Source organism: Tamandua tetradactyla, chromosome 7 (genome assembly GCF_023851605.1).
Source record: "Tamandua tetradactyla isolate mTamTet1 chromosome 7, mTamTet1.pri, whole genome shotgun sequence".
NCBI lineage: Eukaryota > Metazoa > Chordata > Mammalia > Pilosa > Myrmecophagidae > Tamandua > Tamandua tetradactyla.
Genome location: NC_135333.1, coordinates 39,076,428 through 39,092,663, shown reverse-complemented (window position 1 = coordinate 39,092,663; position 16,236 = coordinate 39,076,428). Strand labels below are relative to the sequence as shown.

Here is a 16,236-nt window from a genome sequence, read left to right as displayed (position 1 = left end):
TAACAGGCAGACATCCAAGGATTTGCAGACATTTGAGCAAAAACAGAGACTAAAGAAAAGATGGAAAGCAATGTGGAGGAGCAGAGACTATGAAGGGAGAAAAAAATGAACAGACACAAACGCACATAGTAGCAATAATATACTCAGCTAAGCCATTCAAGAAACAATAAGATATAAAAGAGAAACATTTTAAGAGCAAACTTAAAAGCACCATCTCAGAAATGAAAAGCTCAATAGAAGGGTTGGAAAATAAAGTTGAGGAATCTCCCAGAAAGTAGAGTCAAAAGTATATTCCACCAAAACAAAGGTGTAAACTGAGTCAGAAAGTAGAAATAAATAAGAAAGAAAAGTTAAGAAAAATAGAGGACAATCCAGGAAGTCCAGAGGAAAATAAAATGGAAGTGATATATAATCAGTGAAATAATGCAGGAAATTTTCTCACACCTTAAGATATGACTTTCCGAACAGAATGGTCTTACTCATGCCCAGAATAATGGATTAAAATAGAGGTGCACTAGGGTGCATAATAGAGTAATTTTAAGTGTTTTTGACAAAGAGAATATCTACAATCTAAATAAAAAGCATGTCATAACTCAGAGTATCAAGAAATAAAATAACTTACTTTTTTTTATTTTTTATTTTTCTATTAATTAATGGAGAAAAAGAAATTAACCCAACATTTAGAAATCATACCATTCTAGATATGCAATCAGTAATTCTCAACATCATCACATACATGCATGATCATCGTTTCTTAGTACATTTTCATCGGTTTAGAAGAACTAACAACACAACCGAAAAAGATATAGAATGTTAATATAGAGAAAAAAATAAAAGTAATAATAGTAAAAAACAAAACAAAACAAAAACCTATAGCTCGGATGCAGCTTCATTCAGTGTTTTAACATGATTACCTTACAATTAGGTATTATTGTGCTGCCCTTTTTTGAGTTTTTGTATCTAGTCCTGTTGCACAGTCTGTATTCCTTCAGCTCCAATTACCCATTTTCTTACCCTGTTTCTAACTCCTGTTGGACTCTGTTACCAATGACATATTCCAAGTTTATTCTCGAATGTCGATTCACATCATTGGGACCATACAGTATTTGTCTTTTAGTTTTTGGCTAGACTCACTCAGCATAATGTTCTCTAGGTCCATCCATGTTATTACATGCTTCATAAGTTTATCCTGTCTTAAAGCTGCATAATATTCCATCATATGTATATACCACAGTTTGTTTAGCCACTCGTCTGTTGATGGAGATTTTGGCTGTTTCCATCTGTTTGCAATTGTAAATAACGCTGCTATAAACATTGGTGTGCAAATGTCCGTTTGAGTTTTTGCCCTTAAGTCCTTTGAGTAGATTCCCAGCAATGGTATTGCTGGGTCGTATGGCAATTCTATATTCAGCTTTTTGAGGAAACACCAAACTGCCTTCCACAGTGTTTGCACCATTTGACATTCCCACCAGCAGTGGATAAGTGTGCCTCTTTCTCCGCATCCTCTCCAGCACTTGTCATTTCTGTTTTGTTGATAATGGCCATTCTGGTGGGTGTGAGATGATATCTCATTGTGGTTTTGATTTGCATTTCTCTAATGGCCAGAGACATTGAGCATCTCTTCATGTGCCTTTTGGCCATTTGTATTTCCTCTTCTGAGAGGTGTCTCTTCAAGTCTTTTTCCCATTTTGTAATTGGGTTGGCTGTCTTTTTGTTGTTGAGTTGAACAATCTGTTTATAAATTCTGGATACTAAACCTTTATCTGATATGTCATTACCAAATATTGTCTCCCATTGTGTAGGCTGTCTTTCTACTTTCTTGTTGAAGTTCTTTGATGCACAAAAGTGTTTAATTTTGAGGAGTTCCCATTTATTTATTTCCTTCTTCAGTGCTCTTGCTTTAGGTTTAAGGTCCATAAAACCACCTCCAATTGTAAGATTCATAAGATCTCTCCCTACATTTTCCTCTAACTGTTTTATGCTCTTAGACCTAATGTTTAGATCTTTGATCCATTTTGAGTTAACTTTTGTATAGGGTGTGAGATACGGGTCCTCTCTCATTCTTTTGCATATGGATATCCAGTTCTCTAGGCACCATTTATTGAAGAGACTGTTCTGTCCCAGGTGAGTTGGCTTGACTGCCTTATCAAAGATCAAATGTCCATAGATGAGAGGGTGTATATCTGAGCACTCTATTCGATTCCATTGGTCGATATATCTGTCTTTATGCCAATACTATGCTGTTTTGACCACTGTGGCTTCATAATATGCCTTAAAGTCAGGCAGTGCAAGACCTCCAGCTTTGTTTTTTTTCCTCAAGATGTTTTTAGCAATTCGGGGCACCCTGCCCTTCCAGATAAATTTGCTTATTGGTTTTTCTCTTTCTGAAAAATAAGTTGTTGGGATTTTGATTGGTATTGCATTGAATCTGTAAATCAATTTAGGTAGGATTGACATATTAACTATATTTAGTCTTCCAATCCATGAACACGGTATGCCCTTCCATCTATTTATGTCTTCTGTGATTTCTTTTAACAGTTTTTTGTAGTTTTCTTTATATATGTTTTTTGTCTCTTTAGTTAAATTTATTCCTAGGTATTTCATTCTTTTAGCTGCAATTGTAAATGGGATTCGTTTCTTGATTTCCCCCTCTGCTTGTTCATTACTAGTGTATAGAAATGCTACAGAATTTGAATGTTGATCTTGTAGCCTGCTACTTTGCTGTACTCATTTATTAGCTCTAGTAGTTTTGTTGTGGATTTTTCTGGGTTTTCGACGTATAGTATCATATCGTCTGCAAACAGTGATAGTTTTACTTCTTCCTTTCCAATTTTGATGCCTTGTATTTCTTTTTCTTGTCTAATTGCTCTGGCTAGAACCTCCAACACAATGTTGAATAATAGTGGTGATAGTGGACATCCTTGTCTTGTTCCTGATCTTAGGGGGAAAGTTTTCAATTTTTCCCCATTGAGGATGATATTAGCTGTGGGTTTTTCATATATTCCCTCTATCATTTTAAGGAAGTTCCCTTGTATTCCTATCTTTTGAAGTGTTTTCAACAGGAAAGGATGTTGAATCTTGTCAAATGCCTTCTCTGCATCAATTGAGATGATCATGTGATTTTTCTGCTTTGATTTGTTGATATGGTGTATTACATTAATTGATTTTCTTATGTTGAACCATCCTTGCATACCTGGGATGAATCCTACTTGGTCATGATGTATAATTCTTTTAATGTGTTGTTGGATACGATTTGCTAGAATTTTATTGAGGATTTTTGCATCTATATTCATTAGAGAGATTGGCCTGTAGTTTTCTTTTTTTGTAATATCTTTGCCTGGTTTTGGTATGAGGGTGCTGTTGGCTTCATAGAATGAATTAGGTAGTTTTCCCTCCACTTTGATTTTTTTGAAGAGTTTGAGCAGAGTTGGTACTAATTCTTTCTGGAGTGTTTGATAGAATTCACATGTGAAGCCGTCTGGTCCTGGACTTTTCTTTTTAGGAAGCTTTTGAATGACTAATTCAATTTCTTTACTTGTGATTGGTTTGTTGAGGTCATCTGTTTCTTCTTGAGTCAAAGTTGGTTGTTCATGTCTTTCCAGGAACCCGTCCATTTCATCTAAATTGTTGTATTTATTAGCGTAAAGTTGTTCATAGTATCCTGTTATTACCTCCTTTATTTCTGTGAGGTCAGTAGTTATGTCTCCTCTTCCATTTCTGATCTTATTTATTTGCATCCTCTCTCTTCATCTTTTTGTCAATCTTGCTAAGGGCCCATCAATCTTATTGATTTTCTCATAGAACCAACTTCTGGTCTTATTGATTTTCTCTATTGTTTTCATGTTTTCAATTTCATTTATTTCTGCTCTAATCTTTGTTATTTCTTTCCTTTTGCTTGCTTTGGGGTTAGTTTTCTGTTCTCTCTCCAGTTCTTCCAAGTGGACAGTTAATTCCTGAATTTTTGCCTTTTCTCCTTTTCTGATATATGCATTTAGGGCAATAAATTTCCCTCTTAGCACTGCCTTTGTTGTGTCCCATAAGTTTTGATATGTTGTGTTTTCATTTTCATTCACCTCGAGGTATTTGCTAATTTCTCTTGTAATTTCTTCTTTTACCCACTCATTGTTTAAGAGTGTGTTGTTGAGCCTCCACGTATTTGTGAATTTTCTGGCACTCGGCCTATTATTGATTTCCAACTTCAGTCCTTTATGATCCGAGAAAGTGTTGTGTATGATTTCAATCTTTTTAAATTTGTTAAGACTTGCTTTGTGACCCAGCATATGGTCTATCTTTGAGAATGATCCATGAGCACTTGAGAAAAAGGTGTATCCTGCTGTTGTGGGATGTAATGTCCTATAAATGCCTGTTAAGTTTAGCTCATTTATAGTAATATTCAGATTCTCTATTTCTTTATTGATCCTCTGTCTAGATGTTCTGTCCATTGTTGAGAGTGATGAATTGAAGACTCCAACTGTTATGGTATATGAGTCTATTTCCCTTTGTAGTGCTTGCAGTGCATTCCTCACGTATTTTGGGGCATTCTGGTTCGGTGCATAAATATTTATGATTGTTATGTCTTCTTGTTGAATTGTTCCTTTTATTAGTAGATAGTGTCCTTCTTTGTCTCTTTTAACTGTTTTACATTTGAAGTCTAATTTGTTGGATATTAGTATAGCCCCTCCTGCTCTTTTCTGGTTGTTATTTGCATGAAATATCTTTTCCCAACCTTTCACTTTCAACCTATGTTTATCTTTGGGTCTAAGATGTGTTTCCTGTAGACAGCAAATAGAAAGATCCTGTTTTTTAATCCATTCTGCCAGTCTTTGTCTTTTGATTGGGGAATTCAGTCCATTAACATTTAGTGTTATTACTGTTTGAATAATATTTTCCTCTAACATTTTCCCTTTTGTATTATATATATCATATCTGATTTTCCTTCTTTCTACACTCTTCTCCATACCTCTCTCTTCTGTCTTTTTGCATCTGACTCTAGTGCTCCCTTTAGTATTTCTTGCAGAGCTGGTCTCTAGGTCACAAATTCTCTCAATGACTTTTTGTCTGAAAATGTTTTAATTTCTCCCTCATTTTTGAAGGACAATTTTGCTGGCTATAGGAGTCTTGGTTGGCAGTTTTTCTCTTTTAGTAACTTAAATATATCATCCCACTGTCTTCTAGCTTCCATGGTTTCTGCTGAGAAATCTACACATAGTCTTATTGGGTTTCCCTTGTATGTGATGGATTGTTTTTCTCTTGCTGCTTTCAAGATCCTCTCTTTCTCTTTGACCTCTGACATTCTAACTAGTAAGTGTCTTGGAGAACGCCTATTTGGGTCTAATCTCTTTGGGGTGCCCTGCACTTCTTGGATCTGTAATTTTAGGTCTTTCATAAGAGTTGGGAAATTTTCAGTGATAATTTCTTCCATTAGTTTTTCTCCTCCTTTTCCCTTCTCGTCTCCTTCTGGGACACCCACAGCACGTATATTTGTGTGGTTCATATTGTCCTTGAGTTCCCTGATACCCTGTTCAAATTTTTCCATTCTTTTCTTGATAGATTCTGTTTCTTTTTGGCATTCAGATGTTCCATCCTCCAAATCACTAATTCTATCTTCTGTCTCTTTAAATCTATCATTGTAGGTATCCATTGTTTTTTCCATCTTTTCTACTTTATCCTTCACTTCCATAAGTTCTGTGATTTGTTTTTTCAGTTTTTCTATTTATTCTTTTTGTTCAGCCCATGTCTTCTTCATGTCCTCCCTCAATTTTTCGATTTCATTTTTGAAGAGTTTTTCCATTTCTGTTCGTATATTCAGCATTAGTTGTCTCAGCTCCTGTATCTCATTTGAACTATTGGTTTGTTCCTTTGACTGGGCCATGTTCTCAATCTTCTGAGCATGAACCGTTACCTTCTGCTGGCATCTGGGCATTTAGTCAGATTTCCCTGGGTGTCGTACCCAACAAGGTTGTAAGATTTTTCTGTGAAATCTCTGGGTTCTGTTTTTCTTATCCTGCCCAGTAGGTGGCATTCATGGCACACATTTGTCTCACGTGTTTGGAAGGGATCCCCCCATTCACCGTTCTCCGCGACCTGGGGATTTCCGGTCCAATTCTCTCAGTTGGTCCGGGGGGCCGCGCGTGGTGGGGGCGTCAGCCTCCACGGCTTGCGGGGACCCTGTGGCTCCTTTATTAATTCCCCTATTGGTGTTTGGTTGGACCCAGTCCCTGCCACTGTCGGAAATTCCCTCCTCTCCCTGGAGGGGTGTCGATTGCCGGCCGCCGCGGCCCGGGGAATTCGCCACCGGACCAGGAAGCCGCCCGCGGGGGAGGGGCATCGGTCACTGGCCGCTGCGGCCTGGGGAATTCACCACCAGACCAGGAAGCCGCCCGCGGGGGAGGGCCACTGCAGCTTGGGTAGCCCTCTGATCTGAGACTCGTAGCCGGTCCAGGAAGCTGCCCGCAAAAGAGGGGCGCCGGCCGCCGCGGCTTGGGAATCTTGCCTCTCCGAGACTCTCAGCCGGCCCGGGAAGGAGGGAGGGAGGAGCTCCGGCCACCACCACTGCCGCTGCTCGGGGAATCACGCGCCGCTCGGGGATCTCAGCACAGCCGAGTCTCGCAGTCAGACTAGCCAGTCCAGACTGGGGTACGCTGTGTGTCCATTCCCTGCCGTGGCCCCGGGAGCTGTTCTGCACTGTTTCTGTTCACCTAGTAGTTGCTCTGGAGGAGGAACTAAGACGCACGTACCTCACTAAGCCACCATCTTCTCAACTTTCATTTTTTCATCATCAATACTAGAAGCAAGAAAAAATGGATCTTGCCTTCAAAAATCCAAAAGAGAATTCTGTCTGCTCTAATTCTATACGTAGCCAAACTATCAATCATTATAGTAATAATAGTAATAGTAGTAAAGTTTAGTGCCAACACTGACATTGTGACCAGATCCTTGGTGACATTTTGGGTGTGTTTTCCAGAGTTCACCTCCCCCTTTTATTCTGAGATACATGATCTTCCAGGCAGTTCATTTTTTGCATGCATTTAAATAGAATACATTTGACAGTTCAAAGCCTATGACTTGCACATTTCCTGTTGTAAAGGAGAGAGTACTAATCTAAAGGGACCTGATGTTCTGACAGTGGGCTTGGTAGATGCACCTTGGAAAGCCCACATCACTGTGGCCTCAGCTGTTGGAGAAGGAATTCTAACCTTCTGTGAACTCCCAACCAGCTCTCCCAGCCCAGAAATCGAATAGCTTGAGAAAATAAGAACTGTTTGTTTTCAGGGTTTGGCATTGTGCAATCCCTGCTTTCTAACCATCATACAGTTAAATTAGAAATCAGCCATCAATATTTGCTAACTAGAAAGCACCCTCTGCAATCTGGTTGCCTATTGGAGTCACCTGGAAAGCTTTGTAACCTGCCTGAGCCCATCCCCATCCCAGACCAATGAAACAAGAATCTCTAAGTGGTGGGGATTGGGTGTGAGTTTTTTTTTAAAGAGTTCAACAGTTTGGGTTTTCTAAAAAAATTTTATTAATAAAACCGATCAACACACAATATGAGCATTCTTTTTTTTATCACATAGTTGTATATTCATTATCATGATCATTTTAGAACATCTTCATCAATTCAGAAAAAGAAATAAAAAGAAAACAGAAAGAAATTCATACATACCATACCCATACCCCTTACGCCACGCTTTCATTGATCACTAGCATTTCAATCTACTTAATTCATTTCAACATTTGTTCCCCCTATTATTTATTTATCTTCAATCCATATGTTTTACTCATCTGTCCATAAGGTAGATAAAAGAAGCATCAGACACAAGGTTTTCACAATCACACAGTCACACTGCAAAAGCTATATATCATTATATAATCATCTTCAAGAAACATGGCTACTGGAACACAGCTCTACATTTTCAGGCAGTTCCCTCCACCCTCTCTGTTAGACATTTACTAAAAGGTCATATCTATTTAATGCATAAGAATAACCTCCAGGATAACCTCTCAACTCTGTTTGGGATCTCTCGGCTATTGACTCTTTATTTTGTCTCATTTCTCATTTCCCCCTTAAGTCGAGAAGGTTTTCTCAATCCCCTGGTGCTGAGTCCTAGCTCATTCTAGGATTTCTGTCCCACATTGCCAGGATGGTCCACACCCCTGGAAGCCATGTCCCATGTAGAGAGGGGGTGGGCCGTGAGTTTGCTTGTCATGTTGCCTGAGAGACAGAGGCCACATATGAGCAACAAAAGAGGTTCTTTTGTGGGTGACTCTTAGGCCTAATTTTAAGTAGGCTTAGCCTGTCCTTTGCAGGGTTAAGTTTCATCTGAACAAACCCCAGGATTGGGGGCTTAGCCTATTGCTTTGGTTGTCCCCACTTTTGTGGGAATATCAAGAATTCTCCACTTGAGGAAGTTGAATTTCCCCCCTTTCATGAGTATTTTTTTAAAGGACTTCTCTGGGATTCTAATGCACAGCCAGGGTTGAGAACCACTCTTTAAGAATCAAGTCACTGTTTTTGAGGTGTGAGTGGGGCTATTGAACTAAATAAGCATGAAATCATTAGAGCTATACTTATATTCTACTGTCAGTTCTCATTGTAAACCTCACCTGACCCCATACTCCACTTAGTTCCTTCTCATCTACTTCAAATTTGCTGTTTGTAACCCTTTGTGGGCAGGGTGCCATAACCCTGAGTTTATTAGGATAGTCTGAGTCTGAACTGTCTCCAAGACCTAGAACCCAGGAACCCAGGTATGAAGGTTGAGGCCTGCATACTGGTCTCCCGGAATGTTTTCTTGTGACTTCAGATCCTAGGCGACACTCTGGTTAACTGAGACTGCTAATCAAGGGAGGTCAGGGCAAAGATGTGATAGCCTTTACCCAGAAGAGCTGACATTGTATCTCTAGGTGATTGGAGAACCTGGGACAAGGATCATAGTTTTCCCCTCTGCACAGCCACCATTGGTTCATTGCTCTCTTTAACCTTACGGTTTCCTCTAATTTCTAAGCGCATTTCAAACTTTAACAGGCACATGAAGGTCTTGTTAAAATACTGATTCTAGTTAGGTGGTTTGAGGTGGGCCTTGGGACTCTGCATTACCAGGAGGCCCCCAGTGAGCTAAAACTGCTGGTCCCTGGAGCTTCTGAGCAGCGAGGTGCTCTGCCACATGCACCCACCCCTAACACAGCCAGAGACAGAAACACACACATTTAGGAACATGTTTATTCCGAAATTACAATGGAAATTGTGAAAATTATTAAACTAAACTATAATATAAATATTAAACATTAAAATTTGTCAGATGTAGCTAAAATGATACTTAAATGTAAATATTTTGTCTTTTAAGTCAGGAAAGAGTGAAAATAAATGACAAGTTTTGTAGCAAGATGCTAGGAAAAGAATAACAGAACCCCCCCAAAAATAGAAAGAAAATGATTGATATGAAAAGCGAAAATGAGATATGAAAAGAGAAATTAGTGAAATAAGAAATACACAAAAGACACACTTAAGAGCACTGAAAGTTCTTTAAAAAAATTTAAAGTGTAAATGTCTAGCAAGACTGGTTAAGAAAGAAAAGAAAAACTATTCAGAATTTTTTTTTAAATTGGGCCCAGAAAAAAAGAGTGATTGGGCATCAGTAGAGTTCTTTGTGAAGTAGGTGTTCATGCTCTTTCCTTGTTTTTCTTTAAAATGAATGAATGAATGAGATGGCTAAGTCACAGAGTATTTTCAGTTGTTAAGTATTTTTAATTTTAATTTGCATTGGCAAATTTTAGAATATAAAATGGATAGTTTTTTTAGGAAATAAATTGAAAATCTTTAAGTACAAAAACTATTAAAGAAATGAAACTAGAAATCCAAAAGTTACCATGCTTGCCTGTCACCCAATCCCCCTCCAAAAAACCAAACAGCTACTAAAGCCGAAATGGGGCCCAGATTGTTTTATGGATAACTGTTTTAGTTTGCTGAAGCTGCCGAATTCAAAATACCAGTAATGGATCTGCTTTTATAAAGGAGATTTACTAAGTTACAAGTTGACAGTTTTAAGGCCTAAAATGTCCAAACTAAGGCATCCAGAGACAGATACCTTGACTCTGAAGAAAGGCCGAGGTCTGTCACATGGGAAGGCACGTGACTAGCAGCGGCTGGTCCTTATTCCTGGTTGTGTTACTTCCACCTTCTGATTCAAGTAGCTTCCTCTTTAAATGGCTTTGGGTCTCACTTAGCTGTTCTGGGGCAAAACTCTGAGTTTCATCTCTTAGTTATTAGTATCTCTCAGGGCCGGAGATTTTTTTCTCTTCAAGTGTCTGTGCCCTGGTTTCAAACGGCGTCCCTGTGCATCTCACTGAGCACTCCAAGAATCTCCAAATGTCTGTGTCAGAATGCTTCCCCTTCTAAAGGACTCCAGCAAACTAATCAAGAATGGGCAGGGTCACATCTCCATCTAATCAAAAGGTCACACCCACAGTTGGGTATGTCACATCTCCATAGAAACAACCTAAGCAAAAAGTCCACTTAGCCATCTCATCAATCTTGAATCGAGATTAAAGAACATGGCTTTTCTGAGGTATACTATAGTTCCAAACCAGCACAGTAAGGTTCACCAGACTTTCCAGGAGTGGAACATTTCTACATTACAAACTGTTTCTGAGGTAGGAAAACAATGAAAGCAAGCCACTGTATTCATTATACAGTGCTAATGCAAGGGTAGGTGTATTACAAATTGGATAATTCAGGAGGGCTTCTCTCCTCTGCAGGGTGTCAAGTCCCCTCCGCATCAGTCAACAGACTCCTTGCTGAGGGAGCCATCCGGTCTTCACAGAATCATCTAGACTTAATCCTGTATTTGTGGATTTAACAGAAGAAATAAGTTTTGTCCTCTTCTCACTCATCTTTAACCTTGTTCCAAGAATATTGAGCTCTGTCAGAGGGCACTTTGGGTAAATAGTCACTGTTTTCGCTGCTGGAGTCAGAAAGGAATATCTTTCCTTTTAATTTACTTAATTTTGTTAAAACAGGAGGCCTTCCAGTGCCTCTCTCACCCAATCATAATAATAAGCCGATACTGAGAATTAATTTGAAAAGTAGAATACCTTTCTCCCTTCAGAATGAGCCTCTCAAATAGCTGAGGAAGGTTTGCTGAAGGTGAAATTGGCCAACAGGACCCAAATGGGCCCTCATTAATAATTAAATCATCCACAAGTTTATGGCCTCTTCATGTGTGCAGATATTTGCAAGTGGGTCACTAGCAAGAGTCACCAGGATTTCTTCTGCCTACCTGCTTTGACCCAGGCCCTGTGCCACTCATTTGCAGAATCTAGCAGGCCTGTATCCATTTCACAGCCCTTGCAGGGGATGCATAGGGCTGGTAGTGTGGGACAGTCATTCTTGTAGAGGGTTGTCACAGGGGAAGGGAATGGTGTGTGCAGTGATGAGGAGGCCTGAACCCATGGTCTACCAGGGGACTTGGAGTCATCCATCTGAGCATGTGTGCCTGTTGTGTGCAGTGAGTGGGAAGGGGGATGCAGAGGACCTGTGCCGGGAGATCAAACAGGAAAAGTGTAAGATCCAAGCTTGAGTTGCCTTAAATGTCAGCCTGGGAGTCTGGGCTTTGACCAGTGATGCAGGGAGGGGAGCCTGAGCTGGACTGGGCACCTGGAGGCAGGGAGGCCTGGGGATGGAGAGAAGGGTGGGTTTGAGAAAGTGTATAAAGAGAGACGACCACCTGATGGGGTAAGTGTGGTAGAGGGAGATGTGGGGAATCCTGAGGCTTGGAGTGCAAGAATGATGGACAGTGGGAAGGCTGCCCTTCCCCCAGTGCTTCCTATACCTGTGTAGGGGGACAAGTGGATCCCAAGTGCCTGCTTCCTTCCTTGACTCTTGGAAGAATCACAGCAGGGAACAAAATGCACAAATCCTGATAGAAGTCACCATGTCCTGGCACTAATTGAATTGAATCATTGGCCTAACGACTTGATGCTGAATCTCTTTTCAGTAATAAATCATGAGAAACCAGAGCAGCTCTCTGGTGATTGTAACGTGTTGAGGTTGCTGGTGAGCATTTGATGTTGGCAGGATCAGAGGTGGTTGTGGCTCTCACAAATGCTGTGGGATTTTGAAGCACATTGTTTGAATCCCCAGTTCCATCTTTCTAAGCTGCATGTAATCAGGAGCTCAAATCACCTCCTGAGCCCACCTTACCAGCCTCTCAGACCAGTCCTATCACTGCATCTCACTTGGCCTCAGCTTATGTACCTATTGGGAGGCTTAAATGAATTAATATATCTGACAGTGCCTGGCCCATAGCGAACATTTATCCACTATTAGATGCTGTGAAATGTTTGTTGGATATTCTGATTTACTTTACAAAAATAGGTTCAATCAGATAGACCTCAAGGAAAAAAAAAACATTAAACAAGAAAAAAGAGCCATTTTGTATTTCTAAGAGGTGAAATTAATTTTGAGGACATAGCAATGTTGAACTCTTATGTGCTAAAGCACAAATTAACAAAAAATTGTAGCTCCCTCCCCAGCTCCATGTTTGTTTTGCTTCCCATTATACACCCAGCACCTGACACAGTGTTAACACTTAGTATGCTTTCTACAAATATTTGCTGAGAATGAACCTGCGATATGCGAGTAGAAAAAAGCATTGTAGAAGATTTGAGCAATGTAATTAATAAGGAGAAATAAATGCTTATGACTTCAACAGAATATATCCTACAAAGGCTGTGACATCTTCTCAAGTGCCTACAGAAATACTTAAGAAAATTGATTAAATAAGTTTATAAACAAAAGAAAGAAGTTGTGCAGGTCATGTTCCTTGCTCACAGCGCATTGTAACTAGATTACACAAATGTTTTAAAAATACCTTAGATACTTCTAAGTATTTTCCTAAACAGAGGAATTCTTCATAGAATTCCATCTAATTAACTTTAATTAATTAATGGACCCCTGGAAGCACAGGGTTCTCCAGGGTGCTTCATAGGAATCTCTCTCATGCACTTAGAGTTGCGTGTAAATTGGTACAACTGTTTTTGGAAATATTTTGGCTGTGTCTTGAAAATGTTAACATTTTATAACCCTGTGACCCAGCTCCTGGTTAGATGCCCAAAAGAAATTCTTGCCCATATGCACTAATAGACAAGTACAACAAGGTGGATAACAGCAGTTTCTACTAACAACAGAAAAACTAGAAGTAACTGAAATGCCTGTCAGCAGATGTATTAGTTTTCTATTGCTGCATAACAAACTTGGTTGCTGAAAATAATACCCATTAATTATATCATCATTTCTGTAGTCAGGAGTCAAGGCAGAGCTCAGCTGGATTCTCTGGTTGGGGTCTCAGGCTGAAATCAAGGGGTCACCCAATCTGAAGCTCCATCTGGAGCTCAAGGTCCCTTTCAGGCTCGCTCAGGTCATTGGCAGAATGCAGTTCCTTATGGTTGTAGGACTGAGGTCCCAGTTGTCTTGCTGGGTGTCAGTCATGGTCACTCAGCTCACAGAGGCTACCCTCTGTCCTTGTGATGGGACCCCTCCAGGGGTCCTTTCACACCAGGGGTGCTGTAGAACTCACGGTGGGTCCTTCCAAGCTAGCAGGAGACTCTCACTCTAATCTGCTACATTGGACTCTTGCTCAACGTTGTGTAACCAAAGGAATGACTGTCCCATCGTATTTGCATTCAAGGAAAGGAGATTATTCTACCTTCAAGGGTCAGAACCTTTGAGGCCCTCTTAGGCTTCTGCCTACCACAGTGGAAGAATGTAGAGTGAAAGAAAAAACACATGCATAGACTGTAAATATTAGGATGCCTGTTTATAAAGTAAAAACTGATCAAACTAATACCTTGTTTAGACATGTGCATATGTGATAAAAAGTATATGTGTCAACAGAAAATCAAGGGAATGATAATTAGAGAACTCAAGAGCAGGATCGCTGGAGGGGGTGCAAAAGGGAGGAGATAAGAGAAGCTCAGAAAAGATGCAGCCTGTCAGACAAGGTTTGGTTTTTGTGTTCATTGGTGGATTCCTGGTGGTTCGTTTTATTGTTTATTCAGCTTTTAATTTTTTGTTAAATAAATGAAGAGAGCCATGAAAGGACCGATAATGACAATGTGTTTTGAATCAATGGTTTGGACCAACCCAATGTTGTGCACTTTAGGGCTTTAAAATATACTTGAGAAAGGGTGTTTATCCAGAGTTTTCAGGGACCCTCAGTTGCTCCCTAGAGCTCGTCTGGATGATCCCCATTACTGGGAAGCAGATATCCTGAGTGTTTCTTCAAAACTACTTGGTATCTAGAATTCGGGGGCCTCAGTTGTTGAGCTCTAGCCCCACGCGTGCCATGGAGTTGGGTGCTCAGAAAGTGCTTGGTGAGCAAGTGAATGAATGAATGACTGTTGAAGGCCCTGTTAACGTTTCTCTGTTTCCCTTCTCAGAAAATCGCCTTCATGGTAGCACTGGGCCTGGTTACAACAGAACACTTGGAAGGTGAGGATCTGGACTGCGCAGGCTGGCCTGGTCCACAAGACAGGGCGGGGTGACTGGGCATGATTGCAGAAGATACAGGCCCAGTGGCCTGCCTGGAAGTAGAGGGGGCATCAGAGAGAAGCAGCAGGTCACAAAATGTCCCAGGTCAGGTGGCAGGGCCTAACGTGGACCCAACCTTCTGGGAGCTCTGTACTAGTTGTCAGAGGCTGGTCGTGTCATCACAAAGTCAAACGACAAGCACCCCCACTCTTCCTGACTCGGCTCTGTGAAAGTCTGCACAAAACCTGCTGCTGCACTTTCTTGTTTTATTAGAGGAACCATGTGGGCTCCCTGCCCCAAATGCAGGTCACTGGAACCAGCCTGCCCAGCTCCACCCTTTGCTTACAGCACAAATTTGGGCAGGGTACTTAACTTCTCTTTGCCTCGGTTTCCCTATCTGTAAAATGGGGTAATAACCAAACCTTCCATGTGGGATTGTTGTAAAGCAGCAAGAGCAGGGTCCACAATGCATGTGTGTTAGCCACCACCTGTTGTGGAACCAGCCTGTGGACTCGGGTTTCCTATCAAATGTGTCCGTGGACATAGGAGCATTAATTTATCTGAGCAGACAGATCACCATGACCCTGAAAAGAGGTGCTGTTGGACTTTACTGAGGCAGTCTATTACAACATGAGCTGTGAGCAGCATCATAGAATCTGAGGGCTTGGAAACCATTGAAACCAACTCTCTTCTCCACGTGGAGAAGCTGAGGCCAGAGAAATCCACTCGCTTACCCAGGGTCACACGGCTGGTCAATATGAGGCCCGTGCTAGAACCCAGGTATCCTGATTCTCGGTCCAGAGCATTTTCCAGAACACTCAGCACACGTGCTAAAGATGTTTATAAAGTAAAAGCATGCACCCAAGTTAAATTTGGGTTTGGGAAGGAAGGTGAATTTGCTTTCCTTTCTAAAAGTGAGGAGAGGAAGGGAATGAACTGAATACCTGCAGTGCTCCAGGTACTTACCTTCTGTAATGTAAGGCAGATGCTCTCTCCTGACAGATGACTCATAAAACCCAGGGAAGGGCAGGGACCTGACTGATGTACATAGCCTATGGGTTTCTATTTTTAAAACACAAACAAACATTTTTTATTGTGAAATATAACATATACCCAAAAAAGCAATTGGTTTCAAAGTACATTGTAACGAGTAGTTATAGAACAGATTTCAGAGTTTGGTATGAGTTACAGTTCCAAAATTTTGGGTTTTTCCTTCTAGCTGCTCCAAGACACTGTAGACTAAAAAGAAATCCTATCTTCTGTTATAACTCCTTGTTCTCCTTTGATCTTTCTCCCAATCTTTAGGGATATTTGGCTATGCCCATGTTGAAAATGGCTATTGATAAGATGGGATAGGGGGATGAAACTAGTTGATGTTCTTGAAGAGGCTGGCCCCTCTGGGTTTCAGGACTTATCTGGCCTAGGAACTTCCAGCTGGAGGTTGTAGGTTTCTGGAAAGTAATCATAGTGCATGGAACATTTGTGGAACCCTAAGTGTTCTTTAGGGTTAACAGGAATAGTTTTGATTGGAGTTTGGCAAACCATGGTAATTAGCAGTATCTAGCTAAAGCTTGAGTAAGAGTAGCCTCCAGAATAGCCTCTCAACTCTATTTGAACTCTCTTAGCCACTGACACCATATTTTGTTACATTTGTTTCCCCCTTTTTGGTTAGGAAGTCAGTGTCAATCCCATGGTGCCAGGGAGACTTG

General features: G+C 40.6%; 1 protein-coding gene across 2 annotated transcripts in view; it reads left to right on the top strand.

Moving 5' to 3' along the window:
* Positions 1-16,236, top strand: part of PHF21B (PHD finger protein 21B) — a 139,819-nt gene that overhangs the window by 110,196 nt on the left and 13,387 nt on the right. Inside the window, exon 6 of one of the 2 annotated variants that reach the window (XM_077169142.1) lies at positions 14,437-14,488. The exons of the other annotated variant lie outside the window; for it this stretch is intronic. Coding sequence (XP_077025257.1) covers positions 14,437-14,488 — 52 coding nt within the window. The remainder of the gene's footprint in view (positions 1-14,436; positions 14,489-16,236) is intronic. 2 annotated transcript variants of the gene reach the window in all.